The 21,525-nt window shown below is 38.0% G+C and overlaps 1 protein-coding gene across 2 annotated transcripts in view; it reads right to left on the bottom strand.

The window, feature by feature from the left end:
• Positions 1-21,525, bottom strand: part of LOC149067026 (calpain-B-like) — a 208,893-nt gene that overhangs the window by 116,900 nt on the left and 70,468 nt on the right. For both annotated transcript variants that reach the window (XM_089253047.1, XM_089253048.1), the window contains exon 8: positions 10,912-11,084. In XM_089253047.1, the coding sequence (XP_089109173.1) occupies positions 10,912-11,084 (173 nt within the window). The remainder of the gene's footprint in view (positions 1-10,911; positions 11,085-21,525) is intronic.

Raw genomic sequence — 21,525 nt, 5'->3', positions numbered from 1 at the left:
TCTGATGTACTTTGGGGCACGAACAAGAGTTCTCAGTATTTTATTCTGTTGACTTTGCAGACGCTGCATGTTGGTTTTTGAAACATGAGCCCATACTGGGGAGGCGTAGGTCATGATAGGTCTAATGATTGATTTTAACAATATGACTTTGTTTTTAAGAGTTAGTCTTGCACTTGGAAATGTAATGCGTGACATCATTCCCACGGTTTGGGTAGCCTTTGTTCTTACATGATTTATTTGAGGAACGAAGGATAATGATTGGTTTAGAATACATCCCAAATACACTGCTGGCCACCCAAATTGCAACACCAAGAAAGACAAGAGATATCGGAACAATATTTATTTTGTAGATAACATGTTGACCAAGCATCAAATGATTAAATTTATATACTTCTGTGAAGTGTGGTTCCTGCCAAAATCAGTAGCCAGAGTAGTCGCCATTGTTGGAGATCACCGCTGCCACACGCCTCGGCATTGATTCAAAGATGGATGTGGATGTGTTCTTGGGGTATAGCAGACCAAGCAGCTTCCACGCGTTGCCAAAGTTGATCTGGTGTGGCAGCTGGGGATGTAATCTGGGTCAATCGTTGAGCAACCATGGACCACATGTTTTCTATCGGTGAAAGATCCGGAGAGCGAGCTGGCCAGGGAAGCAATTCAATCTGGCGATTGACGAAGAACCTTTAAACAATGCGTGCCACGTGTGGTCGCGCATTACCCTGTTGAAATATGGCTGTGGGCAAGCCCTGAAGGTAAGGAAGGACAACTGGCTCCAACACCTTGGAGATGTAGCGATGGCTTTTTAAAGTACCGGCAATGCGTACTAGAGGAGTGCGAGAGTGATATCCAATACCGCCCCATACCATAATACCCGGTGCAGGACCAGTGTGGTGGTGCATAACGCAACTGTTCAGCATCCTCTCTCCACGGTGCCTCCAGACTCTAATCCGACCATCGTGGTGTTGCAGACAGAAGCGTGACTCGTCAGTAAAGACAATTTCATTCCATTGTGCCGTTCACATCCTTCTTTCATCGCACCATTGGCGGCGGAGACGTCTGTGGTTCTGCGTCAAGGGTAGACGAAGCAATGGACGTCTTGCGGACAGACCACTCTGCTGTAAACGGCGTCGAATGGTACGCGCAGACACTGGATGATGCGGTAGACTGAATGTGCTGTGCTATGGTTCGTGATGTGGCTGAGCGATCCGTCACTGCCATACGCACAATACGCCTGTCATCACGTGAAGTGGTGCACTGAGGTGGATGCGATCGAACACGTCGGTCCGTCGTACCCTCCTGCATCCAACGTTCACATATCCGCATTACAGTTGTTTGGTTTCGTCCAACACGACTACCGATTTCCCTGAAAGATAATCCCCAATCTCGGTAGGCCACTATCCTTCCTCTGTCGAACTCGGATACTTGATCAAAAGATGATCGCTGTTTTCTACGAGGCATAATTGATCGTTTTTTTGAAAAAACCACAAGAAAAACACAATTGCCGTACTTCAAATCGTCGAGTTTTCCAAGCCTTAAATAGCGCTTTGAAGTGGCACCACAGGCGCGCGTGATGTGCGTCTGCGCTGAAATTCTAATCATTTGCATATCTCACCTCCGCTAATGCATGTTGTAAATTTCATATTATTTGCATGCTTCCTTCAGGGTGTTGCATTTACGGTGGCCAGCAGTGTATTTCACTTCCTTCACAGGTCTTATGGCTTCTCTGCCCAGGTAGATTGGTGCTCTAGTGAATTTTGTTCTTCTTGTTAGCCAGATGAACTGACACTTGGCATGATTAAGCTCGTCAGCGTTATCCTCACACCAGTCTTCAACCTCCTCTAGAGTCTCCTGAAGATTTTCTCTGCATTTATCAGATTTTCTGTTATTGGTGATAATAATTGCATCATCAGCAAAGAGTCCCAGTATGCCCATTTGGGGGGCAGGGAAGTCATTGATATAGATGGAGAAGAGCTGAGGCCCAAGAACTGATCCTTGGGGAACCGAGGCTCTTATTGGACGAACAGAAGAACAAGCATTTCCATTTTTTACCAGAAAATGCCTGTCTTTAAGATAGCTGTTGAAGAACAACACGTAGTGGTCAGGAAAACCGTATTCAACAAGCTTGGACAAGAGTTACGTGATTCGTTTTGTCAAACGCCTTGCTAATGTCCAAGCACATTGCGCAGGGGAATTCCTTGTGGTTGAAGGCTGCTTGTATTGCGAATTCTACCACTCGATGCAGCTGTGTAACACAGGAGTGGTTCCTTCTGAATCCATGCTGCTCAGGACGAAGAAAATGAGAAGATTCGAGATAGTTATTGAATCGTATAAGAAGAATACGTTCAAACAGCTTAGATATATTGCTCAGAAGGCTGATCGGTCGGAAATTTTTGGCTATGAGAGGGTTAGAGCCAGATTTGTGGATAGGTTTGATTACTGAAAGTTTCCATATTTTCGGGAAGTGACAAGTTTTTAACAAGCTATTAAAAATGTTGGTGAGAGTCATAAGAGCAGATAGGGGCAGATTTTTGAGAGCAAGGTTGGAGATTTCATCGAGACCAGAGGCTTTCTTGATCGAGAGCTTGTTAATAAGTTCTCTAACCTCCTCCATAGTTGTTAGCTCTGAATCTTGAAACCCACTAAGACTTTGATGATGTGGTCTGTTGAGAAATTCCTCAATTTTATTCAAGTGCTCCCGCTGAGTGCCAATCGGTTGATTCGTGTTAGGTTTGAATTGACCCTCATAAGTTTCGGCAAGCACTTCCGCTGTCTCAGCATCAGTGAAAACCAATTCACCTCGTTCGTTTTGAATTTTGGTAATTTTCTTGCTTTTCTTTTTGCAGATCTTCCAAACTTTCCAAAGGGAGCCCTCACTCGCAGTGGCCTCTTCAACGAAGTTCGAAAAGCGCTCGTTGACGAATCCTTTGATTTCTTTCCTGATTTCCTTTTCCAGTCGATTGAGTGCAACTTTATCCAAAGGGCGACGAAATCTTTGCCAGGATTTTCTTATTTTATTTTTGAGTCTAATTTTTTCCTTTAGCTCAAGAGAGATTCCAAATTTGTTTCCCGGGTATTTGATTTTTCTAACTGAATTGTGTAATGCGGCTTTAATACTGTCTGAAAATATGACCGTTGCTGCTTCAACTTCCTCCTTGTTTGCATGCTGGAGCTCGAGAACTTCGTCAACATCTAGCAGATCCCTGAATTTATTCCAGTCAGTGGCAAGGCAGAAAGGAACATCTTGAGGCCTTGTTAGATCGATCGTGAGTATGATTGGATTATGTGTTGAGGCAAGTGAACGATTTTAAGTCAACATTATTCCGAAAATTTTTGGAAAGACCATAGTCAAGTACATCCGGTGTACCCCGCCCTCCAGGGTGGTGGGTTGGTGTGGAACTGGAGTGTATTTGTAGGCATTTGTTTCTACACCATCTTTCTAGAATTCTACCACAGGAATTTGATCTGTTACTGCAGAAGGCAGGACTTTTGCAATTTCAGTCCCCAGCCAGTAGAATTGGATTGTTGGTGTTGATCAGAAAGTTAAGTAGATTCAGGTCAAGTCTGTTTCTAGGTAGCTTGTATATTGCACATAGAGATATTGGATGCCTGTTAATGAAGATGGTAACTGCCAGATTTTCCATGGACTCGGAGTCTGGTGTATCAAGTTCTTTAAATGGTATATCATTTTTGATGAAGACTGCTACTCCACCTCCACTTTCGTTTAGTCTATCTTTTCTGAGGCAGGTGTAGTTAAATATGTTACTGGTGTGTGAAGGCTTCAACCATGTTTCGCATACGAGGGCTACATCAATTTCCATGTCGTAGAGTACCTGCCCAAACTCTCTAAGGTCACTTCTCAGACTTGTGGCATTCCATGCCAAAATACGCAGCGGTTTGCTGCTGGCAAGTCTTGGCGTGCTAATTGTTGGAGTGTGAGATTATAGTTATCAAAAATTGCAGTATGAATTCAATTTTGTCCCTGGATAGACCCAGTTCCCTCAAGAACGGTTCTAAGAGGTTCAAGAATTGTTCAATATTTTGAGCAGGGGAATGAGTTGCTGCTGTTGGATGGACTAAAACTTTATTTTGTGAGTTGTCATTATTTGGTAAGTCTCTGTCTATATTCCCTTCTATACTTTCGACTATGATGTAGATTTGATCACATTTGTTGTCGTTATAGTTCCGGAAAAGTGAAGGCCGTAGAAGGGAGAAGTTTGTTGAAGACACACCTTTATCCTGATTCGTCACTTCAGACTCCAGTTCAAGTTTGTCCTGTACAGCATGATGGGTCATGAAATCTTCTAAGACTTTTTTATATCTCATTCCTGTTTCGCTGGCTTTGACTTTAACTAGTTATTTACGCTCTGCCTCTAAAAATTTGTTTTGCAGCTCGGCTGATAATTCTTCCATGGAAAGCTGTGGCTTGCCTTGCCCCAAAATGTGTAATCCTTTCCTCGTTATTTCCACAGGGGGTTCTTGGTCTTGAGGCGGCTGCTTGTCAATGTTGTTAGCCCCTATGTTCCAAGGGTTTAATCGAGGTCTTGACGGTAGCCCACTTGTGGACGAAGGACTGAAGATGTGAAGTGGTTGACTTGTTTCAGACTTGTTAGAACTTTTCTCCAATGAGGGAAAGTTCATTAAGCTGGGAGGTAGCTTGGGAAAAAAAGTTCTTGCCCCGCCACTTCTACTGGAAGGTCTTTGTGGACAGCCTGTGAAAGTTCCAGTGTGTGGACCACCACACATAATACATTTCATTTTAGATTGATTCCTTTTTGAGGGGCAATCTCTGGTGCTGTGTCCAAGGGCACAAAAAGCACAGTTCGGTGAATTAAAACAGTAGTATGATGAATGTCCGAATAATAAACAATCTCTACACTGTAGAGGGAATTTATTAGCTCTGTAACGGTCTATTTCAATTGGTACGTCTTGAATATCAACTAAGTTGGCAATTTCTTTGCTGCTGATAGGTACTTCTATCAAGAACAGTGGTAGAATACGTCCAGAGGAATAATTTCTCATATTGGAAATTTTTTTGATCTCAAAACCCTTGTTGATCAAGTCTGATTTAATGTCCTCGAAGCTGGTGTTGGCCGGAAGGCCTCTGATGACGAATTTTAGAGATCTCTCACTGTCTAGTTGGTATGTGTGGTATTCCAGATTCTTTTTATTTAAATACTTAGTAGCCGTTCTATGATCTTTTTCAGAAAAGACATTTAATAGTATATTTCTCGATGTTGGTTTGGCTACCGGAGGGAAATCGCACAACCCCAGTAGCACAACGATATAATACAATATCTGGACCATATCGTTATATATCGAAATGTAAGAGGAATATCAGATGTCATAACTATAATATAGAACGATCTCGTCCTATATGGTGCAAATTATTTATGATATTAATTGATCAATCTTTAATTTTTCAGTCGAATATGTATTTGATTCCATGTGAATAATCTCTACTTTGAAGGACAACAACTTGGGGCCATAAATAATTTTAATATAGTTTGAAAAACATAGATCTATATCATGAACCTGACAAAGATCTATATCAGATTCTCGATATATACCTGATATAGATCTATCAAAGAAGTCATAGCTCTATATCCTGAACATGACATACATCTATATCGTGAACCTGACAAAGATATATATCAATATATATATATATCAATACACAATATGCTGATATATCAACATGTGTCTTTAAGTAAAAATATTGCCTTCAAATAAAAATTTGGAGAAAAATTTAAAGTCGAGCGTACAATTTTTTATTTGAATGGAAATTAAAAACGTTTGAATGAATAATTTTTCATATGAAATTTTGATTTTAATAGGATTAATTATGTTGATATATCAAAATCATTTCGTGATCAGTTATAATTGAATCCTTACTGTGTATGTTTTACATCGTAGATGTTGGTATTTTAGGAGGAGCGAGAACTTATCCACCGTAACTTTAATCGCCACTTTATAATTGCACATATTTTTTAATTTAAAAAAACTGCTCGTTTTTGTTGTATGTGTGTTTTTCTTACAATTATTTATTTTTTCCTTTGATGTTTTCATTTTTTACCATACTTTGAGAATTTTAACTCTTTTGTGTTGCATATTTTTTATTCTGTTTTTTTTGTTTTATTAGCATATAAATTAATAATTTTAAATAAATAATATACTACACAACACATTAATTTGTTTCTTGTGTTTTTTGTATTATATATAATTTCCTCAATTATAATATAATTTTTCTATTATCCGCCTCAAAATGATAAATATGTCTCACAATTTATATTTTGTAATTTTTGTGCATACATGAAAATGAATAAATTTGATTGAAAATACAAGTAAAAAAAAGATTACTTGTAATTTGATGTTATAATAAGAAACTGTAACCAGTGCTGTAGTGGCGGGTTGGTAAGATACGGAGTTAGAGATAGGAAGAGTTCAGGGTACATGGGTTCAAATCCACCCACCTCCAATTAATTACATTGTTTTTTATTTCTTCCGAAAGGGCGCCATCTATCTTCCAAAATTTGAAGTATTTGAATATATCACATTCACGATATAGATCTATTTATCTCCGACTATGCCTTTTTTAGCCAGAACGATATCGTGGCCCGATATAGATCTATATTGGAAACGGAAATTTTACGATATAGATCTATATCTTTGTGCTACTTGGGAACCCCCTAATTCTTTTGAAGTCATTAATCCAGTTTTCAACCCATTTGGCGATAACTATTTGAGGAATACCTGATTTCTTTCTTCTGTGGTTCACTTGCGTGAAATAATCATTGTTATGGTCAGTATCATCCTCAGATTCGTCAGAAAGTTCCCCATCCTCTTTAGCTACATCCGCAGGAGCACCAGTATCCGTAGGGGGTCTTTGAGGACCAGGTTTGTTAATGAGTGCAGCCTTGGTAGCAAGCTGTATTCTATCTTTGTCAAGCTGAGGGGTCGCAGACACAACCTGTTTTTTGGGTTGAGCTTGTCAGTTTATTCTTATTGTCATCTTTTTTAGAATTTATAAGTTCCATTTGTCCTTTCCTCTCTGCTGCCTTTAGCTCAGCTGTTGAAAGTCCACTAGTACCAGGGACCGCAGCATCATGAGTAGGGATCTTTTTCTTTTTATTCTTCCCTTTTTTCTTTTTATTTGCTTTGAATGTCGCATTATCACCAACAAGGTCAGCGTTTACATCTTCACTGTTCATAAAATCCATTACAGATTCATTATCTAGATTTTCATCACAATAATTATTTTTCGATTTCTTCCCAGATTTCTTATTTTTTCTAGTTATACTCGTTTTATTTTTTAACACACTATTTTGCATCTCCGATAAGGAGTCAGATTTATACTCAACATCACTTATGATATTATTGACATTAGTATCAGAATTTTTTGGAGTGTCCACCAAGTCATCATCGTTCTCGGTAGCATTCATGGGATCATAAGTACTCAAAGGAGCATAAACATTAGAAATTCTAATACCATAGGTTAAACAGTCCAAACCACAATCATTGCTCGCTCAGGGAATCAGAAGCATTAAGGTCATTAGATACATTGAGAACGTCCATGACAGAGTGATCACCCCTTTTCACAGTAGCTAACCTGTCATTAGCGTACGTATTCTCGTTCAAGAAACAGTTTGAAGTAGCAGACTCATTTGGGGCTTTGTTATAGCCACTAATTCCCGAGTCAGCTGACAGTTGTGTACCGTCAACACGAGTCTTCCCTTCCAAAAGAACGTTACATTCAGTCTGGGAGTTACAAACAATGTGAGAAAAAGTTTTATGAATTTTAGCATGATCAGCACCTCCAACGTTAGCAACGCAGTGCTTTGGAGCATTAGTGTGCGCAGTAGCATGTTTATCATGTGCACAAGCATTACATTTCAACAAATATTTATTAGAAAGCAAAGAATCATTAACAACATCAGTTTTATCGTGCAAAGTGATACCACCATTAAGAATAATTTCATTGGTTTGAGCATTACACTCTGAGAGACAATCAGTAGAGCAACCATATATATCAGTACCATTAGTAGTAGAGACACAATTTACATCCAAAATTTTTTTGTCATTCAGAGTGTCACTATTATTAGGAACATCTTCTAAAGTTCGAGCATCACACATTAAATTATAATCATTTGTGGCACAATATTTGTGAGAATTATCACCATTCGGAACACTATTTTCATCAAAAAATGTTGTGACATTTAAGGTGTCACCATCACCAATTACACCTTCTGATATATGAGCATTACACACTACATGACAATCATTAGCATCACTATATTTATCGGTGTCATTAACAGAAGAAATATCATGTTTATCCAAAGAATTAGTGTCCATCACAGAGGTACAACCGTTAGTAAATACTGAGGTTTGAGCATGACATACCAAATGGCAACCATTAGTATCACTATTTGAATTTGGTACGAAGGAAACACTATTTTCATCTAAAAAATTTTGACCTTCCTTAACACATTTTGCTTTATGTGTAGGCCTACCTTTTTTACTAATTACTGGCAATTTACCATCTGTTTCAAAGCGAAAGCTTTTTTTGAAAGCACTAGCCAGTTTATGTACACAATAAAAACCATCCAAATTATTAAAAAATCTGACAGCTTCAATTACTAATTTACGGCATATGTCACCATTCGACGGCTCTACCAGATACTCGACATACACTGAAATTACATCCAATAGCTCTCTAATCACTTCAGTCATCAACAAATCCATCATCGCTCGCATCATATTGAGCTCGAATCCAGGGAAAGAAACTTCCCGCAAAGGTTTCGAGATCTCTCCCTTTGTCATCGTGAGCATTTTCCCCAATCCTTCGAAGCATCAAAATTTGGGCCCTGTCAACAGGATTGCTATAGATACAGCAGAGTGGCATGACGCAGTAGAAAAAGTCGACAACTTACCCCTGACGAGCCACATCTATGGTTGGCCAGGTTTTTACCCTGGGCAAGACCGTACGACCAAAACAAAGCCCGGGAAAACGTTTCAGATACTTGGAAGACAACCGCTCTCCGTTGAACTATCAAGAACGTTGATCCGTGTCGACACGCAAATTCCCGTAACAATTAGACGAAAACACACGTCATTATACTGACGATTCGAAATAACACTATTTCAGAGAGCAAAAACCGTTGCGACTAATCGATCCCTGAACTTACACTCCGAAAAACAGAATGTGCACTTGTTATATAACGTGGTCATTTCAGATAGACCTATGTCATTTTTTATGCCGTATATATAAATTAAGACATAATTTGAAGTGAAATATATACTTTTTCACAGTCTCTCGTTACTCTAATGTTCAGTTGAAAAGTTGTTGCCCTGTCTCTCCTGAGCCCGAAATAGAAATAAAAACATCCTATGTTTCTTTCTAAGAGCAACATTGGACTAGATATTCGAACTAAAAATTTTCTGAAAATTAGGGAATAACAGCATATATTGAGGAACAAACTTGAGGGGTGAAAAATCAATAAAATATTCGGATGATTATATATATATTAGCCTATCTACTATATATATATATATATATATATATATACACTATATATATACGGGGGGATTATAAAAAAAACTATCCCGACATATGGGCCCCTAACTATCATACCATTCACAGAAACTGAATGAAATTTTGGCACAAGGTATTTTGAGGTATGCGCTCAAGAATGATATGGAAAACAACAGTGTCCCTCTAACAGTTACGGTTACAGTGAGAAAATTTCGAAAATATCAAATGGCAACACCAAGTTTTTTGTATTGCGATCTCCATACTGAAAAACACTAAATAGCGTTGGAATGGCACCTGTAGCACGAAAATCCCCGGAGCTGGGCAAGGAAAAAGTAAAAAGGACTTTGCCGTGCACCAGAGCATTAATGTTCGTTTCATTCGTCACACCGTTTCTTCGGCTGAGATCCCAGCCTGATTAGTCCTCCACAAGGTCATGTGGAAAATTTGTGAAACACAATAAAATGCTTTATTTTATGCTGCTTCTCTGTCCTTATTGGTTGTCCTCACTTTTAGCCTATCTACCGCTGGTGATTTTCATGCTACAGTTGCCATTCCAACGCTATTTAGTGTTTTTCAGTATGGAGATCGCATTCCAATACAAAAAACTTGGTGTTGCCATTTGATATTTTCGAAATTTTCTCACTGTAACCGTAACTGTTAGAGGGACACTGTTGTTTTCCATATCATTCTTGAGCGCATACATCAAAATACCTTATGCCAAAATTTCATTCAGTTTCTGTGAATGGTATGATAGTTAGGGGCCCATATGTCGGGATAGTTTTTTATAATCACCCTGTATATATATATATAAGTTGAAGTTTATTGTAACTTTTCATTTGTTTATTTCATCCTTACGTTCACTGATAAAATCTCGGTAATTATTGCATTTAGAGAGAGAGAGAGAGAGAGAGAAACGTTGATGGTGCTTTTTTTCTGAGGAGGTGGGGACTTAGCAGAGAGAGGGGAAATAACTTCAATAAAAACTTCCTAATTAGAAGTTACATATCCAAAAAATAGAGACGCTATTTGAATAGTTTTAGAAATTAAAAGTATGCTTCCATACACACCAACGGTTTTCAAGTTATTTGAGCTGCAACGGACTTGTTTGTTTACCCCGTAAATTTTTTTTAACTATCACAAATCAATTATGTGGTACTTTGACTACGAATCAATGGAAATAGATTGGTAATAAAAACTGTCTTATAATTACGTTATCGTATTGAATTAAAATCTTTCACTTTTCTAACCACTACCCACGTAGCAAATTCCAGTTATATCGCTTGAGGTCATCATTAAAATTTATCACAAGCTTATTACACTTGGCTTTTCTTGCAATCTGTTTATTAATATCAAAGCAATAAATTTATCAGAAGAAATCTTGCCTCGAAAGTGAAGTCCACCTCCTGCATTGTAACCAGATTTCCAGCGACGTCTAGCCAAAACAGCTCTCCATGGACGACGGCTGTGCAATGTTGATTCAAGCATCCAATCATCTGGACCTATATGAAGTATATCTACTGATGTGAAATTTAAAAGAAAATCTTCAAAAGACATCCTGAAAATAGAAAGGGAAAAACCAATCAAAAAGCAGTTACGGAGTATGTTCTGAATTTCATTAACTTGGGTGAAATTATTTATCTTTTTTTTTCAGTGCCACTTTCTCTCTAATATCTTTATTACGTATAAGAGTTAAATTTACTTAATATTATAGTCTCCACATACTTATAACTCTCATAGCGATAGAATGGGAGTTATAAATTACACGATAGGTTATATTCTGATGATGAAGTTAATAAGCAGGAAACAGGATGATAAATGAATCGCAAATGAAGACAATTGACCTGAGTTCTGGACTAATGCTTGCAAATTTCATTTATAAAAATATTTTTCTATTATGTAGGCCTATACTTTACAAATCAGATTTCTATGTCACTTCAGATTTAAAGAATAATCGTCAAAAATAGCTTTAGGCAGCCGGGCCGTAGCCAGTAATATCTTTCGGAAGAGAACAGCTAGTGTTTCAGGGAGGGGTGGGGGAGACTAAAGTGGCTGAACAATAGAATTCGCTATGTTATTCCATATATTTTGGCCATTTTCTCAAATTTCTGGGAAGGACTGGACCCAGGGCTGGACTTGAGCGCGAAGGGTGCAGCCGCACCTGCCGCTACGTTTTTTGGGGCCGCAAAAGGGAAATAAAAATGTTTTGATTATATTTTGACTTCTTGTTAACAGTCCAAGATAGAGAATCTGTAACATTGAACCCATCTGGTCTAGCATATTGACATACACTTTTTATCTCGTGTCCTGGCACTGGACGGGAGAGGGGACGCTAAAATCTTCTTTTAACAACTTGGGGGCCATTCAAGTATTACGTCAGCATCGATGGGGGAGGGGGTTTCCGATTTGCTGACTTTTTATGACGGGGGGGGGGGGGTTTGGATGATGCCTACGTAATCAACCACCCTTTATGAAGATATGAAAAATTCTTAAAATGGCATCTTATTCGGAGCGCCAAAAACGGAAAAAAACTTTTCGATAGTTATTGGGTACCTGAACTAACAGTCTACCTATTGATAAGTCCCCTACAGCAGGGTTTTCCAACCGGTGTTTTGATTCCGCGGAACCCCAAAAAAGCTCTCATGGAACTCAAGGGTTCCGCGGAATCAAAAGGGACGGAACCCCTAAAATCCCGGAACCCTGGTAGCTTGAAAAATGTTTTTGTTACTGTTTCAACTGAAGCAATTTTTTATTTTTATTTCTGTTGAGAACGGGTACTCCAAAATAATTCGGAGAAAATATTTGATAATCGAACAGTAGAATACAAACAATATTCCTGTTGGCTCCTTTCTTTCTTCCTATTCTCGCACACAAGTCCTTCAGACAACAACAGTCAAGATGATTTCCTGGGAATCGGTATTCCCAAAACTCTCAAGACCTACATGAGGATTTTTATCATGGTCTTCCTTCAAAGATTCGGAAGTATTAAATTGTTCCTTTGCTTTCTGTGCACTTACCAGCCTGCCTCACTTCCTTCGAATCGCCAATTCAGATTCATGGCGTCTGATTCTTATCACTTTTCTGACTATCAAATCATAAATAGCAATCCTAAGACAGAGAAAAAGAAAAAGTTTTAAGGGCCCTACACATGCTCAGTTATACCTGCGCAGTTATGCCTGTACAGGCCAACTGTGCAGGCATAACAGAGCGTGTGTAGGGGCCGTCAGTTGACCTGCACAGGCGACCTGAAGGGAATGGTTTTTCGATTCAGTATAACTGTACAGTTATGCCTGCGCAGGTACAACTGAGCTTGTGTATGAGCCATCAGGTATAACTGCGCAGTTTTTTTTCCCCCGCTTTCTTATTCGCCCTATTTTCTTCCCTCTTCTTTTTTACTGATAATGTAATAGAACAATAATAACTGAATAACTCTTGTTTTGGAGAGGGATTCCCATTTAATAAGAAATTTTTCTAATGCCGTAATTTCCGCGATATTTTCTTACAATTTCATATCGAATAAAAAAATCGAAATAAAATTTTATAAATATTTCGACCATTATTAGAATTCGCAATTTTGTTTTGAAATCACCCTTTTTCATAAATTTGCCCGAAATTATGCACTGAAACACACAAACTCTGTATTTAAATAATGTGCTATGACTATTAATTGTTTATTGATTATTTAGAGAAGTGGTTTTTAACCAGGGTTCTTGGAGATTTCAGGGGCTCCGTGATATCAGATTATTTAGTATTCTTTCACCTGTACTTCCTTTAAAAATCAAGATTCCTAGAAATCAAGTAGGTGTTTATACGAGTCAGTTAGTGTTTGCAATTTCAACGCAGGATTCCCACTCCTTTCTTGACCGAAAACCAGCAAGCATCAACGGGACAAAAATCACTGCAATTTATTATTTTCTTTTATATGTAATTCTTAATGAATCTGATTGAATTTTTTTTTTTTTGAACACATCTCGTCAGATTGCAACGAATTTCAACTTTCAGCTCAAACATTGAAAGAAAAAATTCAGATGAAATTACGCTAGTTAAAAGTAAGGAAACAATCGAAAAATTCTTTGAGAGATACGATTGATAATATAATTATATCATTGAGTAATACTATTAATATACATACTATGCTTATAAGTTAATTTCGAATTAAGTTGAATTCATCTTAAAAGGTCGCGTGAAAATGCATTTTCTTTCAAAGAAAAACACTACATAAGTTACCATAAAAATTTTCAAGTCAAAAAATTTTTTTTTTTAAATCGACGCTATCGCGAGAACAAAATGCTATCGTACGATGCTGAAGGAGCATGTATCCCCTATCTGTATATTCAGAGGAGAAACGATGCTTGTTTTCGAAGATACAGTCGACGCTCGTTATGACAACTTCACGTTATAGCGATCATTCACGTTATAGCGACAAAGACTGGTAGGGTAAGTCCCAAATGTTTTATGTTTAATTATATAACGACCGTCCCAATCAGGCCCGACCACAACCCCAACTCTCCCCCTCGCTACGACCTTGCTCCAAATATAACGTCCATTCTCGATGGGACGAAGGGGTCGTTATATCGGGCGTCGATTGTAATACAAAAATTTCTCTTTTATTGCCTATACGTATTGTCATAATCACTGAAGATATGGATAGCATTCTTGATAAGCATGAATAGGCAGTAGTGGCTTTTACTTAAGTCACGAAAATCGGTCATTATGAGAGGTTTTAGTAACATCAAAATTTTGAACGAGTAAAAAATACATCATTGTACTTATGGTGTAGATTCAACACAACCATCTTCCATTACAGCAGTGTTCCTCAAAGTATGCGTCGCAGCTCTTGGGCGTCACACCCACCCCCTGCCCCTCCCCATCCACATCCTGCCGGAGGGCACATGCTATTTTGCCGGGCCGCCACTGTATTGAGTTTTTTTAACGTGGAAAAAAGAATGATGGGAATCATCTCGGGCTCTGAAACCAGAATTCTGATGCCAGCCCTAGCTTTGCGGAGGGTGGGGGGAAATGGATCGAATAATGACAATATTCATTAGTAAAACCAGTCCCGGGGATGCTGGACCCCCAGATGGTGTAGAGATCTGTGACAGTAGGCTTTATCGATCAATTTATAGTTACAATACCTCTGGAATGTACAGCGCACATTCAAAGAGAGAAAAAAAACACTTTAGCTCTGATGAAACAAGTACGAATTTCTGTGTGCAATATTAGATTTTTTTTTCTTTTTTTTTTGCCCAAGGCTCATATTTACAAAGGCTACCTTGGGAAAATGGTTTGAGTTTTTGAAAACTGATGTTTCTTCTCGTCCCCTCATTACCCCCTTGTGTCCATTCATAGCCTGAATAGTCCTAATAATTTGGGAAACACCGATTCAAGGTTTACAATGACGAGTGATCTTCGAAACGGGCAGCGCGAATGTTTGGAAGAATTCATTGAAATGTATAGGAATGAGAAATGCTTGTGGCAGATGAAAACTAAAGATTACCATAACAAAATTAAGAAAGATGATAGTTATGAGAGATTGGTGTGGAAAATGAGAGAAATAGACCCTCTAGCGAACAGAGACACATTGTTGTTAAAAATATCTCAATTCCTGTAATAATTCAACGTGCGAATATTGTTGTCTTTTTTTTAAGCAATCTTTGCACCACGTTACCCGTTTTTTTCTTTTATTTGAGTTAATAACTTTCAGTGCGATAACCAATCCAACTACACCCAAAGCGTCATCTGTGGAAATCGTACTAGAAAATTCCGAACTTTATAGACTATGAAAAAATCCGAACTGATCAAAAGACCGCGAAGAATGAAAATATCCCCCACAGATCGCCTAGAACCGGTTCCAGAGGATTCGCCTGCAAAGGTATAACTGAATGGTGTGTATGCATCGAACCGTTCAGTTATGCCTGCGCAGGTATAACTGTGTAGGCATAACTGAGCGTGTGTAGCGGCCTTTACTTTCTCACTTGCCCGAGGTTATATTTTCCCACGTTATACAGATTCGTTACCACAAATGGAACCTCGTTTACACAACGTTCAAGAGGCCACGTCAAAATGTCGTAGAAGGGTGAAAATCGTACAATTGAAACTTCTTTGAAAATGATCCCTCCCCCCCCCCCCTCCATTCCATAGACCTCACAAAAAATATCACAAAAATTCAATGGTTTCAATTGCATTTTATACAAATACAAATAAAACGCCACAACATACAAAATGCCCAACGAGGTGGCTGATAAAAAGATTCCCATAAAAATATGGTGGTCATATATTTCAAAAATACAGCAACCCAATTAAAAATGCAATTAACGCAAATTATAAACAATATATACACATGATAAAATATTATACAACGCCCATAAAGAATACTTATGGTCGTCTTATTCTAAGAATGGATAGCTTCTCGATTTACCCCAACAAGTTTATCGTGGTTATGTTTTGTTTGTTATATAATAGTAATTCTTGAGAAAAATTAGCCAGAATATTAAATTTTTCAAAACAATATTATAAATTACTTAAATAACTAATTCGCATTTCAAACACTGCAAAGGTTCATGAACTCTGTACTTCATGAATTTGACTTTCGTTTTCCTTACTCGGATGATGTAAATCTTATAATATGTATGCGATAATCTTATCGCTTCGACGTCTCCAGAGGAACCTCTCGTTCACTTAAGATACATTTTCGAGAAATTCTCCGAATTCGGAATTGTCTTGAATATTGATAAGTGCGTTTTCGGAAAATCTGAAGTAGCATTTTTAGGACATACTGTGAGTGAGCACGATATCAAACCATTGTAAAAGAAAGTTGAAGCTATCCTGAACTATCAACAACCACAGACCATTCAAGAGCTGCGCCGATTTCTCGGGATGCTTAATTTTTACAGACGCTTCGTCCCAAACGCCGCGAAAAAGCAAATTTTGCTCAACGCGTATCTTAAAGATAGTAAAAGGCGCGATAAACGTCTCATCCAATGGACTGAAGAATCCAAAATCGCCTTTGAAAATTGAAAAACTGATTTGGCTAATATAACCCTTTTGTCATATCCACAGCAAAATTCTGCGTTGGCACTGATGGTCGATGGATCCGACTATGCGATTGGAGGTGCCCTACAACAACGAGTTTGAAATGACTGGCAACCCATCGCATTTTTCTCTCGTAAATTGTCAAAATCTGAGCAAAATTACAGTGCTTTCGACATTAGCCATATACGCTGCTATAAAGTATTTTTTATACCTATTAGAAGGACGGCACTTTATAATTTTTAGTGACCATAAACCATTGTCCTATGCCTTCAATCACATCAGTAAGAACAACTCAGCCAGGCAGATAAGGTATCTGGACTTTATATTACAATACTCCACCGATATTCGTCATATATCTGGTGTTGAAAATTTTGTTGCTGACGCTTTTTCCCGTATCAGTTCGATCGAATTTCCTTCTCCTCCCGATTATAAGGAAATTGCCAAAGCTCAAAGGGAAGATGAAGAGTTGGAACAACTTCGCACTTCTACTAGCTTAGAGTTCAAACCCATGCTGATCAACAGCGAAATTGAAATTTTATGCGACGTTTCAACTGGAAAGGTTAGACCTTACATTCCTGAACCATTCAGACATTCAGCACTGTTCACAACTTGAATCATCCTGGCAAACGAGCTACTGAAAACTTGCTCTGCAGTCGTTTCGTTTGGAAAGATATGAAAAAAGACTGCGTAGAATGGTGCAAGACTTGCCTTGCAAGCCTAAAATCAGCAAACACACCAAAACATCACTTGGACAATTCCCGTTGTGTGATAAACGTTTTGAACATGTGCACATAGACATTGTAGGACCACTCCCACCCTCCCGTGGATTCCGGTACTGTCTAACAATAGTGGATCGTTTCACTCGATGTCCGGAAGTTATTCCCATGGAGGACATGACAGCAGAAAATGTTGCAAGGTGTTTCTTTTCAGGTTGCATCAGCCGTTTTGGTACCCCTGAAACCATCACCAGTGATCAAGGTTTGTGATCAATCATCATGACAGTTTGAAAGTTCCTTGTTTCGAGCCCTTGCTACAATTCTTGGTATTAAAAGAATTCGTACCACACCATATCATCCGGCAGCAAATGGTTGTGTTGAACGTTTTCATCGTGACCTGAAGACAGCGTTACGCTGCCTCGAAACTGACCACTGGACCAACATGCTTCCTAGCGTTCTTCTAGGTATCCGCTCGTGTGTAAAGGAGGACATCGGAGCTTCATCAGCAGAACTCTTCTATGGGACGCCACTTCGCTTACCTGGGGAGTTTTTCAAACCCTCTCCAACGATGTTCCGCCCGATGAATTTGTGGAAACCCTCCGCAGCACTATGTCGCAAATTCGTCCAGTTCCTACAACCACACATGGCTCGCACAAAATCTTCTGGCATCCAGCTCTAGATGACTGTTCTCACGTTTTTGTGCGATGTGACGCAGTTAAACCTACTTTGCGCCGCCTTATGATGGCCCTTACGCAGTCATCAGCAGAGGTGATAGACATTTCACATTTGACCACCGATAGACAGCGCCTTCACTTCCAACCCATCTCACTAATGGCAGTAAATTGCAATATAGCGATATGGCCAGAGTTGGTGTTTGATGAAGTAGTAGACCTGCAGTTTCCGGACCGTGTCACTACTATAAGTGTTGACAGACTGAAACCTGCCTTCTTGCTGAAGCCAAAGGACATAATTTCGGTCCCACCGAACACTGTATCCTCAGGCCAAAAAGAAATGGAACTGCGTTCTGGAAAGAAAGTGCGTTTCAACTTATAATTCGTCGAGAGCCTATGATCCTCTCTACTGGGAGGGGGTCGTGTAGCGACCCTTTTTCGACTATGTTTATTATCATTTTCTTCATTATTATTATTATTTATGTCAGTGTGGCAACATGTCTATTTTTATGTAGTCAAAGCCGACTATGATTATTGTTTGTTTACATTCGGCATATCCGCACGCCTGCCACACGCTCCTGCTGTTGAGTTTGTAATAGTTATATAAATTGTAAATAAAACATATAAATAATTAAGAATCGCTGTATTCATTTTGTGAGCTAGCCTACCGAACGACGTTGCGCCTCCAACACGTAACATATATCACAAGTTAAAATACAAAAAAGACAAAATGCCACCTATCAGAGATTCTGCAGGAAATCTTCTGTTCAATGACTCGGATAAAGTGGACGAATTTGTGAACATTTACGAAAGACAATGTTCTCCTAATAATACTATATCTCAAAATTTCCTATCTCAAAATACACCATTCGATAAATCAATTTTTTACTTAATATCACTCTATATCTCGAAATTTTTTTCCGTTCCATCAGTTTCGAGATAGAGAGATTCGACTGTAATTCATTAGATGGATGCTAGAGTGTTGAATATCAACAGATATTCGTAACTCAAAATTTAACATTCTAGTCACCTGAATGATTAATATTAATAGAGCTTCATATAATAGAATAATATCGCACTGGAATCAAGTGCATTATTTTTTGTCAAAAATCCTGAAAACTCATGGTCTTGAATAAATAACTCAACAATAAAGTAATTTTATATTTTAGGGGCCATTCAAGTATTACGTCAGTCATTTTTGACCCTCCCCTCCCTTTGTCAGCAAAACTCTGGGGGCTCGGTCGATTGCGCCGAAAATGGGAGTGTTTCAACTTCCAATAAATTTTCCCAATCCAAATTTCCCCCAACAGGTCGATTGCGATGTCTGATTTTAATCCTTGTGGGTGACGGGAGGAGGGGGGAAGTTACCAACTGCTGATTGGGGGTGTCACTCAGTCTTCCGGACAGGATTAGTGCATGTAAGCAGAACGCAGTTTTTGCCACAAAAGACAAAGAAAGGTAGATAAAGATAAAAAAAGTGTATATCAGGGTGTAGGATTTGTATTTTACTGCACATTACCGTAACTTTGACTATCCCGACTCTATAGGACTCCTGTTTTTATTAATGAAATTGCATGAAGTTTTATTTTCTATTGAAATCAAGGATTAAGATCACTTACGTAACTTATAAATTATATTACTATAATAATAATAAATTATAGTCATAAATATCTCATATTTTGTCGAACTATTTTTTCCCGCGAACTCTACTACTCTCTTCTCGATATACAGTAATTTTTTTTTCGAGGAACTATCTGTTGTTCCAAATATGGTTTTGAGTAGGGGCCTACTGTTTCATACACACATTCATGACATTAATGAGATGCCGTAAAAATTGTTAGACGTCATCGTGACAATTTTTAACTGGGATCGATTTCATTCATTATGCTTGCTGTGTTACTCAAGTTAGTTGTGTTGCAGAATTACAATCTCGAAAGCTGTGATGCAACATGTAAATCTTCCAAAACTTCTGAATCGGAACTGGAAACAAAAATCTCATCTTGAAATTGTTGGAGATACTTTATACATTTAAGGGGTTTCATGACCCCTGAAGTCGATTTTCCAAACATGACATTAAAAAATATTTCATTCAATTGTGAAAATCAAATGCCAAAAACTTCGTGTGAATCGGGTTGATTTGTTGGTTTTTTTTCAAAATAAAATTAAACGTAACTTTTACTACAGTAATAACGTATTAAACTTGTTTTAAACGTAAACAAGAAAAAACGCTTTGAACGCGATTTTCACAAACTGCAGTTTTTGAGCTGACGTTTAAGATACGATAAAAACCTACTACACAAAAAATTCTGAAATTTTGTAAAAATATTTATACGGCATGATGATGATGAACCTCGAACTTCGATGTCTGATCTCCGGTTAAAATTTTATAAAGTTTGAAAAACTAAAAATTTCAAAAATCTGAGACTTCAATATTTTTTTAAAAAAATACTTGGGTTAATTTATAAAGCTGAGGTTCATTTTACTTACACGTGGCGAGTAACACATTTGAGCAAAATTTCAGAATTTTTGGGCGGCAGTATTTTTTTTAATCTCACGGACTCTTTGGAAAATCGTAAAAATTTATAACCGCGTAAAAATTTGAAAAGTGCACACACACATACATTGAACATTGAAGGACCGGACACACCCCGCTTCCCATCTCAGAGAGATATCGAAGCTTTCCCGGGGGATGGGTGTATCCGGAAATTTATTAATTTATGTGAAAATAACGATATACATATATACAATAAATAATTGTACAAATTGTGATCATATAGCATCATCCACAGATAATCAGTCCGTAATCGTAATAGTCCTTATATAAATAATCAAAGAATAATTTTTGTCTTGTATGTGATAGAATCTGGAAGTGAGTTTATCCAATCTAGAATGTACCAATCTCAGCAATCAAGCTGCAATAAGATATAAATTGACGTCTATATATCCGGCATCTCCATTTCATTCACACCCACCGGAAACAACTGGTTTACTTTTTCAATTTCTTAAGGTTGTATCATTGTTCAGTTTTAAAAATGGCAAGTTAAACGTTTGGTGTTCGTTCGGTGAATTTGGCAGGATTTTGAAGTGACGTCATCAAATTTTAAATCGTTATAACTCATTAATTATGGGTCAAATCAAAAACTGAAAACACTTTTCCATATCAGTTTTTCACAAGGAATCACGTGTGTAATTATTGGGTGGTCGATAGTTAACACCCTGTATACAGTCGGCTCTATTCGCGTTTTTCGTATTCGCGGTCTCTTTCCCAGTTTTTTTCGGGAAACACTGTTGAAATAATTCTCGTAGTGGAACAAAATACAGGGTGATTATAAAAAAACTATCCCGACATATGGGCCCCTAACTATCATACCATTCACAGAAACTGAATGAAATTTTGGCATAAGGTATTTTGAGGTATGCACTCAAGAATGATATGGAAAACAACAGTGTCACTCTAACAGTTACGGTTACAGTGAGAAAATTTCGAAAATATTCGGTAGAGGCAGAGATGAGTTTTTTCCTTCCTTGAAAAATTAACATCTAAAATAATAAATATCTTCACAACATCCAGTCTTCTGTA

The sequence above is a fragment of the Pholcus phalangioides genome, unplaced genomic scaffold, assembly GCF_987345545.1.
Source record: "Pholcus phalangioides strain wild (caught in Gottingen) unplaced genomic scaffold, Ppha-v1.0 ptg000031l_1, whole genome shotgun sequence".
NCBI classification, from domain to species: domain Eukaryota; kingdom Metazoa; phylum Arthropoda; class Arachnida; order Araneae; family Pholcidae; genus Pholcus; species Pholcus phalangioides.
This window is presented reverse-complemented; position numbering and strand designations above follow the sequence as displayed.